This window comes from Zosterops lateralis (assembly GCF_965231275.1).
Source record: "Zosterops lateralis genome assembly, chromosome: 2".
NCBI lineage: Eukaryota > Metazoa > Chordata > Aves > Passeriformes > Zosteropidae > Zosterops > Zosterops lateralis.
In genome coordinates, this window is record NC_139763.1 from 25,751,008 (window position 1) to 25,770,417 (window position 19,410).

The 19,410-nt window shown below is 37.4% G+C and overlaps 1 protein-coding gene across 3 annotated transcripts in view; it reads left to right on the forward strand.

The window, feature by feature from the left end:
* Positions 1-19,410, forward strand: part of ARHGEF7 (Rho guanine nucleotide exchange factor 7) — a gene marked incomplete at its 5' end in the record, with an annotated part of 117,363 nt that overhangs the window by 65,818 nt on the left and 32,135 nt on the right. For all 3 annotated transcript variants that reach the window (XM_083854879.1, XM_083854881.1, XM_083854880.1), the window contains 4 exons: positions 2,596-2,690; positions 2,971-3,066; positions 9,054-9,176; positions 18,692-18,830. In XM_083854879.1, coding sequence (XP_083711005.1) covers positions 2,596-2,690; positions 2,971-3,066; positions 9,054-9,176; positions 18,692-18,830 — 453 coding nt within the window. The remainder of the gene's footprint in view (positions 1-2,595; positions 2,691-2,970; positions 3,067-9,053; positions 9,177-18,691; positions 18,831-19,410) is intronic.

A 19,410-nucleotide genomic window follows, 5' to 3' on the forward strand; every position in this document is an offset into this window, starting at 1 on the left:
AGACTGCAAAGGCAGTCACTTCAATGCTGCTCTTTTGGTGCTCGGTCGGATCTGTGCAAATGTTGTGGTGCAGTTGTGGAAACAAGGTCTTGGAGGTCTCATGGGGTCTTGCAGCAGCCAGAATGCGCAGAAAGCAGGAAAGGGAAGAAAGGTGATTATTAGATCATGTGGACAAGATGTGGATATGAGGAATGTAAGGGATTTCTGGTGCCAAAATACTGAGTTGCAGTAATGACTACTTGTCACTTCAAAGCACAGTCCAAGAGTTTAATCCTCATAACTTCTCAGTAAGGTAGGTAAGTCAAGCTGGAAGAATGCAAGATATCACAGAAATTATGTTTTAGAGCTATGTAAGCATGGTTATTCTTTAAAAAATATATTCAAAGTAAAAAAAAAAAAAGTTAAATGCAGTAAAAACTGTATTTGTTAAAAAGAAAGGGTAATAGATTTAATGTGTTCTGAGGACTATTGAAACTGTATATATCTCAAGTATTGTGTAACATTGTGAACTACTAGAATAAAAAATGTGTAAGTGTATCTGGTACTCTGCACAGGTTTTGTAGCATAGTTTTATTTACAATGGCATTGATTTTCCTTTTTCTCTAATTGTCAGGTTACTAATTCTAGTTTTTAAGCTTTCTTGTTATTACCTCCCTCTGCCCTTAAGTCTTTTTTCCTCTAATCCCATGTTCTCCATATGGCAAAGAAAATCCTCAAAGAAAAACCCGAACCAGGAAAGGAAAATAATGAAGTGTTTCCAATGTAAAACTAGTTTTATTTCAAGCTTTTCAGACAGCTGTTTATAGCACAGAATGAAGTAGTCTTTGAGAAAATGGGATAGTGGTGCAGTCTTTCATGATCTTTAGCAAATTTGTTCATTTTTAATTTTCAGTGTCTTTTAATAGTGTTTGGTTCTTCATCAGAACACTGTGGTTTTGTCCCTGGCTTTCAGTCTCCTTTTCCCTACTGATTTTTCCTGCCGGTGTAATGATTTTGGGCTGGGAGATTTTTTGGGGAAAAACCGTACTGAAAAAGATTGGTTTTGCACTTAGTTTTGAACCTCATGGATGCCAAGTACTTTTACATTATCATTTGAATTTTTTTGCTTTCCGTGTTTTATATATATAAAAGAGAATATGAGGGTTAGTTAGTGCTATGATTGGCAGAGGTATTTGATTTCCCTGGTCTAAATGGTAAAAAACAAACAAACACTTAGGTTTTTAAAAGTTTCTGTGTCCATATTGTATTTTATGCTGTAATTTCCCAGTTAGTAGCCATAACTTTCCCTGTGACATTCTTCTGTCACAGCATTTAGCAGAGAATGGAGACATTTTAATCTTCAGTTCAGGATTCAGACTTTCAACAAAAGAATGGACTCAAAAATGGTTTCTCTCTCTCTCCCCAAATGAATAGAAGCATTCAAGGAATAAGCAGAATCAATGACACCAGTGAAAGGAACAGTGAATTCTTCATTGACATACTGAACTATTTAAAGTTATTTCATCAGGTTTGCATTTTGGAATGAATGGCTTTTTTTATTTCCTAAGAAGGAGTATTGACTACAACAGTGGATAATGCACTCAATTACAGTCGTTCCTATAAATGCTGAAATGAGATATTACTGTAGACTTGACAAATATGGCGTGTAACAAAATGAGGCTTGTGGTGTGGCTTATGACCAATGAATAGCAGTAAGTTTTCAAAGTTCAGCTCTGTTCACTAAACTGTGTTTAATTCTGGTGATTCTCTTGCTAAATAACTTTTTGGAGGCAAAAAGTAAGTTGCCTTCTAAAAACACAGTAGAACCTGATAAGATTATAGGGGAGGATGTCCTAAAGCAGGCTCCCAAGAAATGATCCACTAAAAAGTCTTCCTGTACATACTTGAGGTTATTCTACTTATTTCACTTATTCTACTGATTTATATTCAGCCAAAACCCAAGTGTGTGCTATTATTTCATAAATACCTGGCTATGCACCAGTCTATTGTAATTTTCTTATGGTAGTGTACACCCAGTGTAAGGTTAGGCAGCACTACTTAAAAATAATGGAATAGTGATAATTATATTGGTAAGTGAAGTTGGAAATTACTTGATCTTTGTAGATCTGTTAATATTCAGGTATTCTAGCAGGTTATTTAGTGCATCTGAACACTCGACTAGCAACATTAGTTGTAATGTATTGTAATTGAGACTGAGAAAACAATGCTGTTCATTTCTCTTGCAACTTCTATTATGCTTTATCATCCTCTGATCTGTGACCATTCTGAAGTACATAGGGGGAATAATTACCCTTGGCTTTGGAAGAAAGCTCCGTGTAACTCAAATTTTGCAAGAAAATGTGTAGTGATAATCCTGTTAGTTTACCATTTTTTTCCTATATGGCTAAAGAGTAGCTCATCTTGTGTGTGTAGTGGTTTTTTTTTTCCTGTGAATTTCTAGGTGTACAGTATTCCGTGTTTTCTTGGTGATATTTGCATTTTTAAAGTAGGAACTCTTATTTAAATTTTTCTCATGCTAAATAAATTTTAGTATACTTTAAAACTGGTATTGATATATCTTAAAAAGTACCAATTAGCAATTGTCATTTATTGTAGGTGCTACAAAATATATTAGAAACAGAAAATGAATATGCTAAGGAGCTACAAACAATGCTTTCAAACTACCTGCGACCGTTACAAGCCAGTGAAAAGTATGTGAGTTTGTCCTGTGTTTTAAATTAAGCTTGAGATCTCTCATGTATTGGGGAGGGTTAACATGGTCAAAATGTTGATGTCAGTGTGAATTTACCTCTGTGAACTGTGTGATTCTTGAGGCAGGGATTGTTTTTATTCAGTTTACTTTCTGACTGAAACAGTCTGGTCCTTGATCTAAAAACCAGTGAGCATTTTCTTTTAATGAAATAGATAATATTAATGCACAATTAGTCAGTAGCTGGAAACCTAAACATGTTTTATTTGCTTTGGCTCCAGGTTAACCTTGACAAATACTTCATACTTAATGGGAAACCTGGAAGAAATAAGTTCTTTCCAGCAAATGCTTGTACAGTCTTTAGAAGAATGCACCAAGTAAGTATCATGCGTACTGGATAGAGTAAATGCTAACATGCAAATATCTTCTATTACTTTATTTGTTGCCTATTTTGTTGTCCATAGATTTTTTTTTTCCTTCAAGAGTTGTTGCCAGAGCAGTACAGTAACAGATGTTTGGAGAATATATAGATTGTTTTTACAGATACATATTGGCCCTAGATGCAATTGCAAAGGTAGAAATTTTGATATAGTTTAAAAGAAATTTTGAATTTTCATGATGCAAGTGCGTACCAGTAGGAAAGTGGTGGTTTTGGAGGTATGAATTTTGAGGATTTTCTTCAAAGGAAAGTTCTCCCTCTCTCAAAGTAAGACAAAGAAAGAAAGAAAGAATGGAGGAGCCTTATGTAATGGTGGAGCAGTGAAGGATGTAAGTGACTTGGATGAAGGATACTATGAAAGTGCCTGTACTTAGTATTCCTTTGGCCTGAACAAAAGTGGTCATGAAAGTGTGCTGGGAGAGGTCTGCAGGATAGGCAGAAAGAGCAACCTGAATTAAATGAAACCCCTCAGTGCTTGTCCTGCACCATCTGGGAAGCATGGAGCACAGAAAGAAGGGCATGAAGGCACTAGTCCTCCTTCAATAATTTAGGCTGACACGGCAACTTGGTATTTTTCACCTTGTTACCTCAGCACTTGGGTGTGTAAGAAGGAAGGTGGTGATATAGCCTTTGCATTGCCCTAACAATTTTCTGAAACTCCACTGAAAGTGTAATTTACATTCCTAAGCTTGATTGTGTCATTTTCCTTGCCTATATTCTAGTTTTGTCTGACCATGTGGTGAGTTAAGGCAACTTCTTAATCCAAATTTGCTTGGTTTCTGCCAAGATAGCAATTTGAATTGCTTCTGAGGGCTTAACAAGTTTCAGTTTGCTGTGAGAATGAATTAATGCCTTGGATGGAGAAGAAAATACCTCTTTTGGCAACAGTGAGCTTTGGATCACCTCAGTATGTCTTGTTTTGACCTCTCCCTCCTCTACCCTGAGCTGCTCTGTGTGAAGAAGCAGCCTTGTCATGACAGAGTATAAGCTGCATCTCCACTAGGCAGTAACAGATGCCTGGTACTGTTGCTGACTTCAGATCCCATGCCCTCCAACCACCTGCCTTCTGTCCTTCTCTCCTGCCTCTAGGTAACTTAGACCAGAGGTGAGAAGGGAGGATGGTGTGTAGTTCAGATGGCATTTTAACAGTGTAATGGAAACATTCTTGAAATGGTCTGTCTCTCATGCTGTGAGAAAGGAGGATAGTCATTTTGGCAAGTTTGACTTGATCAATTAAAGGTCTAAATCTCTGAAGGTGTCAATTTGTCCACATACTCAGGTGTTTCCTTTTGTTTCTTGTCACTGCTCTTTGTTGTCTCATTTGCTTGTTACCGTGATTATTTCTTTGTATCAGAAGTTAGGGGAATTAAATACTTTGCATGGAACAGTCTGTCATCTTTTACAACTTTTTTTTTTTTTTAAGGTGGTCTTAAAATGAGAAGAAAATAGTTTAAACAAATATTAATGCAAACTTCATTTTAACCTGCAGTGTAGGTTAATGCGATGTCATAATGGAGCTTCAAGCTCAGAAAGCTTCATTAATACTCTGTTTGGCTTAAACTCTTTTAAAGCACCTTTACATAATGTCCTTTATTTCTTCTTTCTGCTAAGCAAAATGTTGCTGTATAATAAACTAGGAACATACTGGATACTAGTAGGTGGGCAGAGAAAGTGATGCCCTAGAGTTACTGAAGCATTATTGCAAACATTTTGTCTTATTTTGGTTTCATAAATATGCTCATCATGCTGAGTTGTATTTTCAGTTTAATTTTCATCATAGCACATTAACTTGAGCATACAGCATCCTCCTGTTTGGAATCTAGTCCACTAATCCATCATGATTCCCATCGTGTAGAAGAATGCTTGCTCTGCTGCTTTTTCTTTTTTTTTTTTCTTTTTTGTCATTTTGCCATGTTTTTTTGGCTGGTGAACCTGTTCTGTAAACTCAAACTAGCTCCTGGGCTGAAAATAGATTTATCATTTTATTTTGTTTTTGGCAGAGAGCTTATAGTTCCATCGAGGCACTTCATATTGTAACATCCAGTGTAGTGTTTTATTCTAACTTGACATGTCAGAATGACCAAATGCTGTCATCTTGCCAGGTGTAATGCTGCCAACCTACCTTGCTTGACAAATTCCTTTTCTTGGGCATGAGAGTTAAATGTTTTTTGAATTCCATACCCACCTTGAAGACAGTTTGTCATTTGAGTTTTAACAAATCCTGGCGTGTACTTCAGTGGCAGAAACTTTCCTATGCTTTCCTCCTTTTTGCCTGTGCTACCTTGGCTTTTTTAATCCTCATGATGTTAAACTTTGGGTTGTGGATTTTTTTCACAACATATAATGCTGTAGTGGGTTCTTTTTGTGTTTGGGGGGAAATGGTTGTTTGGATGTGGTTTGGGTTTAGTTGTGTGCCACCCTCCCACCCTGCCCATGGCCTTGAAGATCTTCTGGTTCATTGCTAAAGGTTTGTCCTCTTTGAACTTGTTCAGACTGGAGTAATTTCCATCTTCGTAACTTCTCTTCTTAATTTACTAAACGAAAGAGGTGCATGGAATAAATCTAACCAGCATTGAGTGAGAGTCTTCTAGCTGATAGGCTTCAAAGGTGCTTTTTTTTTTTGGCTGATCAGCTTCCAGTGCACTTGTTTCATGGATGGAAAAGAGCTGTAACAGACAAGGCAGAGAGATACTGTTGGAGTCTTCAGCTGTGAAAGCAGATTTCTGACAGTGAAATGTAGCAAGCATGCTCTGTCCTCTGGTCTCTTGAAGGCAAAAAGTGGTCCTGTGGCAATTCTGCAGTAGTTCACACAGCAGAAGAGTCCCTGTGAACAAAGTCAGTGTCCATCAGGTGATCTCTGGCCTGATGGAAATTATCTCTATTGGAAGTGTTGCTCTGTGGGTATTTTTGTAGCAGGAGAGTGAACCTGATTTGATCTCCTGCTCCAGAAAAGATTCTTCCATTTACCTCAAAGTAGAAGCTGTCAGTCCATGGCTGTATTTCTCAGTAAGGTGGAGCACATGACACACGGGCTGGCTGGTGACACTAGCCTACATGCACTGCTAGATAGGATCTCCTCTGTAGCAAATTGAATTCATTTACAGACTTACCTCCATGCCCAGTAACAGCCATAGCTGGGGTTTGTCCTCTTTTTCCTTCATGGCCCTGCACTTGCAGTCACAGTAACTGTTGTCTTGTTCTGTGTTTAAGTGCAAGTAGATACTTCATGTTTGGGGCTGATCCTGAAGTGGACTTTTGAAAAAAACCCAAGCAACAAAAACAGAAGGGAGAGGCCAGAGTGTGAGGGGAAGGCTATTTAAATCTAGTCCTGCTAATACTCATTAGTATTTCAGGTTTGGTTTTGGAGTGCAGATACAAATTAAGTCTATTAAGTCCCAGTATCAACCTTTACTTTTGGTTATCCTGAGTATCAACAGAAATAAGACTATCTATATTAAGGGAATTTGAACTCAATATCTTTAGATATCCTGCATAGTAACATGCATAGTAACTGATGCTTGAGAGCTGAGACAATTAGACAATTAGTGAATGGTGTGATAGTAAAGATGGTGAAAATTAGACTGAAGGATTGAATAAGTTGAATAGTGCCTCAGTTTGTGCAAACAGTAGCTCAGAAAATTGCAAAGAGGCCCCTTATTTCAGTAGCCTTGTTAACTGTGAAGCCTCAGGAGATAATGTTTAGTTTCTTCAAAAACCGCACCCTTTGGAGTTCAGTTGCACTTTTTATTTCTTTCTTCAAATTACCGTGCACTGGGTGCCTGTTGTAAGTCTGGAGAAACAGAACTGATAGCTGCTGGATGCAACTCCAACAAGCAGACAATGTTAGGTAGTTTGGATGTAGTCACATGGTGATTCCTCTAGCATGTGTACAACAGGAGAGGCTTTGTTATGGTTCCTTTACATTTGCAAATAGAATTAAAACATGTATCTGGCTTTTTAAACTAAAGTTGGTATAACTTAAATATATGTATAAATATTTAAATACAATTCATTTTTAAAGTGACAAATACGAGAAGAATGTTGAGATGATAACTTCAGAATAAATTGTAAAATAACTGTGGTCTTTTTGGAACACATTAATTACTAAAAGGTTTAGATGATGTGGTGATAGGCATTAAATTGCTGGTTTTTTCAGCAGGTGAAGGAGATACAGATAGTTTATCTGCTGAAAATAGTAGAGCACTTGCAACTATAATGCATGTGTAAGAAAAGTCAAAGGGGATGAGTTGAGACCCTTACAAAGTCTATTAATTAACTGAATTCAGCAAAGAATGTGCAGTATAAAGTGGCAATGCATATGCAAAGTGTGAAAGAGAAGAATGTCAGTCTTTGATTCTGCTAAAAGAACAGCAGACTGAGAAGACACAGATGTCTGCTTGGTGCAAACAGCCATAATTTACCCTCCACTCCCATCACTACAGTATGAAACAGGAATTTAACCATTTTTAGTAACTGTTTATTTGAGCCTCTTGCTATTTAATACTGAGTTATATGCCTTGAGTATATCTTCAGAGTTTGAGACTTTGGCTGCATCTATTACTCGAAGAATGTATTATTAGCTCATGCTAGATTTAATAAAGGGGGCCAGCTGCTAGGCAGGAAATGCTGCTTGGCAAGGCTGTAAGAATAGCATTCCCTCGGTGTGCTGGGGAATGCCCTTGGTTTTCCTCTAAACACCTGCAAAAGCAGTACGTCTATTGATTTCAGAATTTAAACTTTTTAAAAATAAAAAATGCAAACTTAAAATATGATCCCTGGCCTTTGATGTAAGGAGTGTTGATGCTGCAACCTGAGTGTGTCTGGTGTGATGTGTTAGCTGGGGGTTCATTTTCTGGGTGTCTGTAATGAGTGTTGCTCTCAAATCAGGGAGTTTCCTCTGACTCACATTTGGAACACCTCTACAGTCAATTTTAACTTCATTTTGGCTAGTCGTCCTATACTGTGTTTAATAGGAGACAGACTTGCTGTTTTGGAATTTGGGGGAAATTTTCTTGGAATGGACTTTGAATTTTGACTACTATGAGCAGACCTAAGGACTGGGACAAGATGACTGTGTTTGAGCAGAATGGAAGCATCTGCCTGCAGGAGTGATTTTCCTGGACAGCTGAACAGTGTCTTTCCTACTGGAAGTTCACTGGAGCATCTCTCACTTTTTTCTTAAGGAGATCTGCTGAATATTGATGTTTAGGAACTTTATGTACATAACTAGGACAACTACAGAAAATACTGACTTAAAAAAATCTTTTTCAGGGAAAAAATATTCTTTCAGAAAGAACTGCTGGAACTAATCTTAGAATGAAGCTGTTGGACTGTGCTAACAGTATGTGCATAGAGTAATCAGTGAGGGCTCATTTAGCTTTACAGCTGATGTGAAGAGTGAAGTACTGGTTTTAGGAGTAGTTAAAAAGATTAACAACAATAGTAAATTCTGCTCTCATGTCTTGCAAAGAAGCAAAAATTCAGCATATTTATGTTAGGCAATATAGCCTTTATGGAAGGAGAGGAAGTGCATGGAGAAATTGAAACATTTTATCTTGCACATGATGTACAGTCGTTTAGACAAGGTGTTAGGAGTAAGTTTGTAATCTAGGACTGATGAAAGCTAGTGGCCCATCTTGTGGTTAACTTCAGTGTGGATTATACAATTGACTGTACAACCTTCTGCTGAAGAGGCTTAGTCCTTCAAGTAGGAGCTGCTCTGTAGAAAAGAAGAGTTTCATCCCTTCTGTCACTGTTATGTTATTGCACAAACCCCAAACATAGTCCCCTACCAGCCACTGTGAAGAAAAATTGACTCTACCCCAGCCAAACCCAATACACAATATACACTGCTTTTCTGAGCTTTAATTTTTTCTCTGTCTGGTTGGTGTTACAGTATTTTCATCTTTATTACTCTGTTTTTAGGTTGCCTGAAGCTCAGCAGCGGGTTGGAGGATGTTTTCTAAATTTGATGCCACAAATGAAAAGCTTATACCTTACATACTGTGCCAACCACCCATCAGCAGTAAATGTTCTTACAGAACACAGGTATGTTAACTTTGTGGTCTTTTAAGTCTGCTATAAAATGTATGTAACATACACTTGAGTTGTAAAGCTGGGACATCTCTTTTGATATGTTTTATGTAATAGAACTTGCTTGAGGAAAAAAAGTGATCCTTTTTAGAAAAAGGACAAAATGCACCATAAAACATGTTTTATGGTCCATTTTGTCGTCTTTTGTTTAAAAAAAACCCCAAATGTCTCCTGTTTCATGTGATTAGGACTGCTTGTCACTTTTGTTAGTATTTTATCAACTATTTGAGAGAATTTTTTTCTTCGAAAGAACACATGCTAGACTCTGAAAATGTAAACCAAGCTTTACTGATTGTTGTCTTTGTTTTAAAAATGTCGAGATCAAAACAAGTTTGTGAAATTATGGCATAACTGACATGACTTAGGCTTTTTAGACAGTTGGTTTATTCTAACTTAGCCGTGTAAAAGCCTATATATACTGACCTTCCTAATGATATTGTACCCTTAGCTTTACTTTTGCGTGATGTGAAAAGTGAGTTTTACAAGATTATTATTTTCTATAAGAAGTAGGATGCTTAGTTAACATGAAGTAAGTTCCTCAGCTTTTGGACAGACCTTAAATTTGCATAGAAGATGCCCTGTATCACCTTGAGGGAAAAGTACTGAGGCAAGAATTTGATGAAAGATATCAGCTTTCACCAGCTTTTGCTATAAACTTGTATTCTGATGACTCTCGTGCTGAAGCAGCTGTTAGTTTGGGGCAATTTATCCTTGCTTGTGGTGCAGGACAGAGCCATAACTTCTTGGAGATTTGCTATAGGACACATTCTAGCAGGATGTACGTTCTTTTTTGCTTCACACACCCCTCTCCTTTTTGTCTTGTTGCATTGGATTCAAGTAAAGATATTTTGAGTACTCTTAACACTTAGAAAGCAAAGAGGATCACAATAGTTTTTTTTTCCTATAGTATTAGCTTCTCTCAGGAACTCAAATTTCATTTTAACAGCAATGTTGTGGCATGTTTGTGAGCTTTACTCATAGTATTATGAAGACAAAAAACCTAGTTACCAAATACTCTGAACTTTCACTTAGGTTATTAATACATGTAACTATATTCCAATCCCAGCTGGAAAACTCAGGCTGCAAATTCACATTACAGTATAGGCAGAAACAAGGTAAATTTTTGTCATTAACATTCAGCAAGACAAAAGTATTTTTAAACCCCTCTGCTGAAATTTCTATGTGTTTGCTTTCTTTTAAGTGACCTTCTTCTTAGTACCATTTTGTGTAATGTTTTTTAATACCCTTGGGCTTAGAATTTTTTTTGTTTGTTTGAGTCTTTATGCTCTTTCCATACAGAGGCCTGGGATTTAACCTATAGATGGAAGATGGCATATGACAGCAAAGTGATCATCTGCATTTTTTTTAGATTTTGGCATATCTGTAAAGTATAATCTCAAAACTATTAGATAGAAATGTGAATTAGATAGAAATGTGAGAGAGGAAGGCTGTTTGTTCTGCAAATGGAGAAGAGAAGCATTTCTTTTCTTTCATGTTTCTTTTTGTGTAAGATGTCCTAAGAAAAGTTCATCTTCAGGTCTCTAAAGTCAGCTTGACATAAAATCCTGGTGGAGAAAATATAAGTATCATAAAGGAGTTAAATAACTCAGTTGTGGAAGTTTGTTCATATGAGGAAGCTCAACGGAAGAGAAGTTGAGATGGACAGTTTCTGTCTAATGCTATTGTGTTACTATTCCTGGGTCAACATGGATCAATGATTGCATCCTATTCTTTCTATTTACCCCTATTTTATTATTCTGATATCTTAAACTTTGTTGTTCAACATTCTGTAAGTATCAAGTGGCCTGACTGGATATTTTGCTTGCGACAGCTGCTAGGAAGAAATCAGAAGCAGTTCTGAATCTCTTCCTCTCAGAATGCTGGAATTTTTTAAATTACGTTGTTTCAAAGCAAAGAGAAGGCAAAAAATAAACTGGTTGGAGGCATGAAGAAAAGTAAAATACTCAGAACTGTCTCTTTGTTTAGTTGAAATAATTTCAGTGTGTAAAAAATCCCCTATAAAACTTAATTTAAAAATTGCCATGAGATTTGAGGATAGCCATGATTGTAGTAATGGTGAAACAATTACAACTGCAGTTTATACTGGGTAAAATACCAAGGTTAAAGGTTTTTAAGAAAAGGCAATGTTAGTTGACTGTTTTGTCAATAAAACTTTAGAAGAGGGTCCAAACCCATGTGTTTTGATACTAGCAAAAATAGGGCAAAGAAGTAAGTATATGTGGAATACTTGGATTTCAATATCCTGTTTGTAGCATCTGTGCTATTCAGTAGCATTTTAGAGAAGAAAAGGGAACTATCTGGAGCAGTTTGATTTGGAACATAAATTCTTACTGTCTACATAAACTGTCTGTTCCTTTCCATGGGCTCTGTGCAATTCATAAACTGAACATATGTGCAATAATTTTACCCCTGAAAGCCTTTTTACCAAAAAAACCTAACGAGTGTCATATCCTTATATCACAAAACTAGTATTTTCTACTCAGTTTATTAGTCTGCTTGTTTTTCTGGGAACCTATACCTACAACAACAAAAAAATTTCCTACATAATTGGTCTATGTGAAGATTTTTAAAAAAATTTATGAGATACTACTTCTGTTATTGTTTTTTTTTTTTACTGTCACTGGCTAAAAAAAAGCTTTAAGGATCACTTACATTAAAATTGCAAGCAGTTTTCTGGTTTGGTGGAGCATTACACATGGGGGTTTTATATGTAATTTTCTGAGCTATCAAGTGTGCTCTTCAAGCAGTGTTGTAAGACCTGTTAAAATAATGTTGACACCTTGTAAAGGCTCTGTGTGTCTATATATAGGTAAAACTTGATATTAATGTGCTCAGTATTACTGTGCACTTCTAGACAAAAACTTTATTTGAATAGCATTCTTGTGGACTAGATTCTAAATAGCAGTCCTAGGGTTGTGGTTGGAGATTTAAAAAGGGCATTCGATTGGAATGTGACTGTGTTGGTTTTTTCCTTTCTTTTAAATGCCATCCAGTATGAATGCAAATCTGTTTCCACTTCATCTTTTGTAATTTGCTTCTTGATCATATGCAGCAGCAACATGGGGGCTTTTATTCAATTAATACAGAATAAGGGTTTGTTCATACATGTTCATGTATGTTCATGTTTATGTAAATACAGTCTGGGCTAAAGGGGGTCAGTTATGTTATTTTAAGAATAAGACGTTTATCATGTTCAAGTCTTCAAAGCCACAAACATCTTTCATTTCATTAAGTTAAATTATTAGTAGTCAATTAAAGACTATTAAAATAGTAGGAGACCTGAGTATCTGTGAACATGAAGAAATGGGAGTAAAGCTTAATGCAGGTCATACATGCGTTCAGGTTTCAGAGCTATGTATTTCTGAAGATGTATTTGCATCTGATAATCACAGCAACAACAAAATCTTTCTATTGAGCTTGGAAACAGATCCTCTTCTTGGTTCCAGTTGTGGCTTTGTAAGTTTTACCCAGGTGTTAAAAGTTGGTACACAACATAATTTCTCAAATTTTATACTGTGTTGAAATTTGGTAGTAGGTACTTTTTGTCTCAGGAATTGTTTTGGAGCTATTGCATACTTTTTTCCCAGCTTTTAAATTCCTTCTGCTTAATGAATCAAGAATTTTGAAGGATTAAGTAATTTTTCCTCAGATCTATCATTGTATCCTGTATTTGTGTCTTAAGCCACTGGTGAGAGGTGGAGTTTGCTGGGTACAGTTGGGTGGTGCTCTGACAGAGCTCAGTTTTGCATGATCCCTTCTCACAGTGGCTGTAGTGCCACTGTACACCATCCCTATCTCATTTTCTTTATTCCACAATAGCCCCAGCTTTTTAGCTCCATTGTATCAGATTTGGTTCTACTGTTTACAGTTTTGCTTGAAGATCCCAGTTCAGATCAAAGGATAAGTGTTCCAATATATGGTATTATTTTAGTAGATAGTTTTGCTTGCTGGTGAGACCGGTACTGCTTTGCAGGTGTAGAGTTTAGTCAAACTAGCACTGTTTCTGTGTGTGCTTCTGATCATAGACATATGCTTGCCTTCCAGTAAGAGAAGGAACAGAATGAGCAACCGAAGACGTGAAAGAGTGAATTTCCTGCAGATTAAAAAACCCAGTTGGATACAAAGTGCAGAAATGGGTAATTGCAGCAGGAAGGAGTGCCAGGAACATGAAATGCTACCTAGCTGGGAAAGATCACAAGCAACAAAGTTCAGTGCAACAAGAAAGTCTAGCAAAAGAGCAGGCAGAAGCTAGGACTGTGACTTCCTGTGGACTATATCCAAAAACAAGAGAAAAGATATTTGAGTATGGGATTTACTGAGGGTTGGATAGCACATATTTGAGTATGGGATTTACTGAGGGTTGGATAGCACAATTTAAAAAAACAAATGTAATAGGCCCCACTTATCAGTGGACAAAAAATTATTTTGAGGAAATACAGACAGACCCAATGTAACCAGCATCAGGTATGTAATTTGGAGAGGTAGAGTGGAGTGTTAAAGTTCTTACTTTGTTTAAACAGCAGTATATTTATTTTAAAACAGACAGAAGAAAAACCTTATCAGACGAAAATTTAATTTGATGAAAAGGCAGTTGAAAATTACTAACACACACTAGTTTGATTTTTTTATTTTGCAAAGTGGCAAATATCAAGCCAGTTCTCAGCAGCAAGACAGCTATCCACAAATCTTTACTTGTTGAAACATTAATTTTGCTAGGTTCTTCTGTTCTCTTGGATAACATGTCCCAAACATATTCTACACTTGCATCACAGACCTAGCAGTCTGGATAAAATTTGTGGAGCTGGAACAGCACAATTACTCCGAGTAACTGGAGCATGGAATACAGATCAGCTTGAGTCAGAAAACTCTCTGTGCCTCCCCCACTTTGGTGGATCCCTGAGCCTGCAAGTGTGCAGGCTGATGTCATACACGGAGCAGCAGTTCCCGGGAGAGGAGCTTGACTGGGAGGTTTTGCCCTAGGGAATTAAAAGCTGCAGCTGGGGGGCTGCTGAGCTAAGCTGTGTCACGACGCTCTCAAAATGCGGTGTCTGTGTGCAGTCCTCAGACCCCTCAGCAGTGATAGCTCGTGCTCCATCTATTACAAACAGAGACCTCCTTCAGAAGTGTAAGTTGTGTTTTTCAATGTATACACTTTTAGTTCCTGGATATGCTTTCCTCAAGGTTCAATGGCCTTTGTTTTTTTCCTTCTGTTACTTGCAGGCACATCTGAACTTTGTTTTCTTCCCTCTTCCAGTGTGATTTGCAGCTTTTGAGGCAGCTGTTTTGAGAAAGATTTGAATTAATTAGTAGGACTTAAAGACACTTTTCATAGTGACCTTTAAAATATCTCAAGCTGTGAACCAGCCCTAGTCTGGAGTGGGAAGAACTCTTCAGCTTGAAATTTCAGAATAAATGAAGCACAGCACTTTTGTATGCTTCTCTGCATTTTATTGTGTAAAGTGATGGAAGTAGTAAATTAAAGTCTCATCTGCCTCTTTCTGAAACGCTACTTGCTTATGCAGTTGTGACTGAGGTAGTGATTTCACTGTTCAAAAGATTTTCCTCTTCAGCTAAATGATAGCTTTTTATTAAAACATACTCTTAGCTGTGGGCTGGAGTTCCATTTAGCCTATACTGCCTAGGAGACTGTGGTACTTGCAGGCATCAATTGAAATTGTGACATGAAAGAGCCATTGTCTTTGGCAAAGCAGCTGACACAGACTTTTTTAATGTTGCAATTAATTAAAAAACGGTTGTGAACTGTTGTTATGTTCGAACAGTATTTTAACCTGCTCATATGTTTTTTGAAAGTAAAAGTAAACCCTTTCATTACGTCCTGTACTCTTTGTCTTTTGTGACTAAACGAAAGACACTCACTAAGCTTTGAGCTTAAGTAACATCTACATTTTGATGGATATTTTATGTCCACAAAGTTGCAGAGATGCCAGGTTGGTATAGCATGAGTAGGATGCTGAGGTGGTCTGCATGATGGAACTGCTCAGATAAAATTTTGGGTACTATTGTATGAAAGGAGTGTGTGTCTGTGTTCACACTAGAGCTGAAACAAGCAGGCATGTCAAAACTTGTCCGAAGGAAGCATAGAAATGTATGAAAGAAGACATTGTCCTCTTGGGAATGTTGGGAGGGAAACTACGTCATTTAGTTTTAATTACACCTATTAACACTGCTCCCTGTTGAAGGCTTCCTGATGATGCCATTGCTAAGCCTGTTTTTCAGGACATTTGTGTACGTTTCAAGTGAGCTGAGGTTTAAACTTGCTCCATAGATTCCTATATTGTGATTAAGTAAAAAAGTGATGATCAACACCCAGTGTCACTTGAGCAGAGAATGGCATAACCACAGTGTGTTCAGTTAAAGGGATTGCAGAGCAGACAGTGAAAACAAGATAATACCAGGTTTTATTTCAGGTTTCCAAGAAGTCAATTTTAATTCAAGCTGTAGGGAGTTCTCCCCTGTTTTTTCACACATCTCTTTCATAATGTTGAAGTTGAAGAGATGGAACAATGATAATAAAAATTAGAAGTATGAATATGGGTGAAATGGTAACCAAAGTTCCTCCTACACTAAAAGCATTAAAATAAAAGCAGGGAGAGGGTTGTGCAAGCGTTGTCTGAGTGGATAGCTCAGCAAATACTATTTGTATGATACATTTGTATGCACCCACACTAAGCAGATGGCTGAAGAAATTAGGGGGGTTGCCCCTTAGCAGTCTAAGGGCAAAAATGAGGACTGTTCAGAACAGTGTTAAATTGAGTGGCCTGTGGTATTTGAGATTGGTGCATCCTGTGGAAAATGCAGCTTTGTAGGGGTGAAAGAGAATCTGTGTAATACACTTACGGGTTGTGCTACCTGAAATGGGGAAGAGTAATAGATACTGTAAAAGGATAGAGTTGATAGAATGAGGCAGCAGGGGCTGTGTCTGACTGAAGCAAACAAAATGCAAAGAATGAGTCTAAACAGCTACTTCCTCTTGGCTCTTGTAGGAAATGTCTTTAACATTAAGAAGATGACATATGATGAAGTATGAAATACTGTGTGTAACCTGGCTTTATAATGCTGAAACGGGCGGGGGTGATTACAGGTGCAATGAATTGATAAAACAAAAGTAATGACTTGCATGTGCTCAGTGTCATATACATAGGGAATTGAAATGTAAAACCAATTAGTGCCTTCTGGCAGGAGGGCTTTCCCAGGTGAACTTTGGTAAAGCTTCATGTGTAAACTGGGTGTCATACCTTTATTACTTACTGGAAACAGTTTCTTTCCTTTTAACTGAGTCAGGTGGAGAGGAGGTGCCACCACACTGTGCCATGCAGCCGGATGTTTCAGTGAATTACCCTGAGTACTTGACCTCGAAGCAGCTGGTACTGGTAAACCCAAGACATGGTTACAAGTCTAAGTCTTTAGTCTTGTTTAGAGTGCCACTGCAGTCAGCTGTCAAGTTCTGACCTGGTGTGATTTTGTGCTAAGCAAGGGCTGTAATTAAGGAAGTGTTAGAGAAAGTTGGCCGTCGGTCTCTAGGTGTTCAGAGCTGGCCAGCTTTGTTTAATTTTAAATTTAAGCTCTAAAAGTATTCAGGTTCACCTGTGTTGCATTATTATAACACTTCATGCAAGGTGTTGTAGGAACTTTTTCAAGGTGTTTTAATTTTGGCTAAAACCTGTTTGTCACAAGCTGATTAAGAAGGCCTGAAGTTGCTGATATATCCTGCTTAAGAGGGATGCAAGGTCTTTCCCAAGTGTGCCCGGCCCTCCTCTTTGCATCTTTAAAATGCACAGCAGATGTTGAGAAATCCCCTCACCCTCTTGCTCTGCTCTGTAGTTAAATGCAGCTGAAATGGCACAAATACATACACTGTGAGGAGAGCCTGGGCCTCCTTAGAATGGGGACAGAAATCTCTTGAAAGAGGTGATGTAAATGATGATGGACCTGACAATTCAGAAACAGTGCTGGATATACCTTAACAAGGTAGCGTAAGTAAGTTCCAGTTAACTAATCTGAAGACAAGTAACATTGGAGTAAAGTGTATGCAAAAGTATCTTCTTTTCTGTGAGCTGGGGAAAACTTTGGTATCTGGGAGGTGAATGATCCAGGTGGGATGGTGGGTAGAGCACTTATATTAGGGTAGGAAGGTCACAGTTTGTAGAACTGTAGAATCATTTAGGTTGAAAAAGACTTTTAAGATCTAATCCAACTGTTAACCCAGCATTGCTAAGTCCACCACTAAACCATGCCCCTAAGCACCATGTTTGTGTTCTTGTTCTGTTATCTTCATCTATTTGGACAAATGACATTAATAAGTGGTGTCACTTGTTCTGAAATGGGAAATGTGTGTCTTGAATGCAGTAAGATGTTATATTTTAAATAAATGACTTTCTGTATTTCTTTTATTTAGATTTTTGCCTTTAGAATTCTGTGTTCTTTGGCAAGTTGTATTTTATGAAGCCTGGCAATCAGCCCAGATGCTGCCATATCTTCCATTCTGAATGGAGAGGGCTCATTTTGTTCTTGGTAATTTAAACTATTGAAAAGCTAGTCCTCCTCCACCATGGTCCTCTAAAATCTCTGCATTATAAGCACAAAGTGTAGCTGGTTTGTTTTCTTGATAGCAAAGGAAGCTGAAATTCTCAGATCTGGTGTTTTAGCTGAGTTGCTGTAAAAATTGAGGGGCTGGGCCAGTTCTGAATTAATCAAATACTAAAAAAAAAAATCTAGAGAGGGGAAGTAGCACTTCATGAAACATGGAGAGAATGGATTTCTTACAGTGGCTTTGCTGTGAAAAGAAGTATGTTGTATAAGTCCACACTTAATGAAACCATAGCTCATTAGAATATAGACTGCACGGTGATTATTTCTACCATTTGTAGGGATGCTGGTAATTTTTTTGCATTATGGATGCAAATATATATAGGATGTGAGATAAGGTCATTAAACATGTAAGTGGAGGAGAGAAAAAACTTCTGAACTGTTCTGTCTTCTTATTAGTGTCTGACACTATAAAAATACCTATTTTTAATTACATATGAAGCATTTGACTCTTGCTTGTGTATTGCTTGTGTAAACCACCTCTAAGGTCATATGTAATTTTACTAGAATAAAGAGCTAAGTAATAAAATTTATTCTGTAATTGTTGCTTGAATGATGCAACATTCAGGAACTGTCTTTGAGCACTGGTTGTATAGAACAGTAGATCTGATCCTATGTATGTTTTTCCCTGGCTGGATGCCAAATCTACACATGTTCTTGTATTCTATTTAATACACAAACGGGTCACAGCACTTAAATTGTATTTGAATTAATTTTTTTTATTTGGCCTCTTGTTTTATTGGCATACTTCATTGCATGTGAAAGACTGAATCATGAATTCAATGTAATTTATTTGTTTTGATAATTTAATCTTCATTTGCTTAAATATCTTGTGTACACAGTGAGGAACTAGGAGAATTCATGGAGGTGAAAGGTGCAAACAGCCCTGGGATCCTTGTACTGACCACGGGCCTCAGCAAACCTTTTATGCGTCTGGATAAATACCCCACGTTACTCAAAGAACTTGAAAGGCACATGGAGGTATATCTTATCAGCATTTATGTTCCAGCTTAATGATGATTTGACAACAATTATTTTAAAGGTACATGTCAAACATGATGGGACCCAAAATTACATTTGTTTGCTCTTCCGTCAGCCTTCTAAACTACAGGCTGCAGTGGTTTATGTAAAAGTCAGTGCAGTAAAACTTCCTGTAGAAGCTAAACATTTAAAGTAAAACTATTCAGAGAAGCTAATCATCGTTCCTAGAATTGTCTGTACCAGTCTCTAGTTGACTTGACATCGGATGTGTTTACTGCACACTACTTGAGGCCACTTTATCTAGTAGAGGGAGTACTCTTTTTCACCTTGGCATGTCCAACACATTGGCAACATAGTCCCTCTGACTTCTAATGAACGTTGTCCAAAAGTGATCTTTACAGAACAAGAAGGTGTTTGAGAACCTAGTTTTTTCACCTTTGCATTTAATAGATTAGATGTATGGAGTGTGAAAAAAAGAAACAGAAAGCATGGGGGTCTTGTCAGACAGATTGGTTTGTCAGCCAGTAACAGCAGAACATGCTAGTTAGTCCATAGAGAATCACCTTTGTGACAAAGCTAA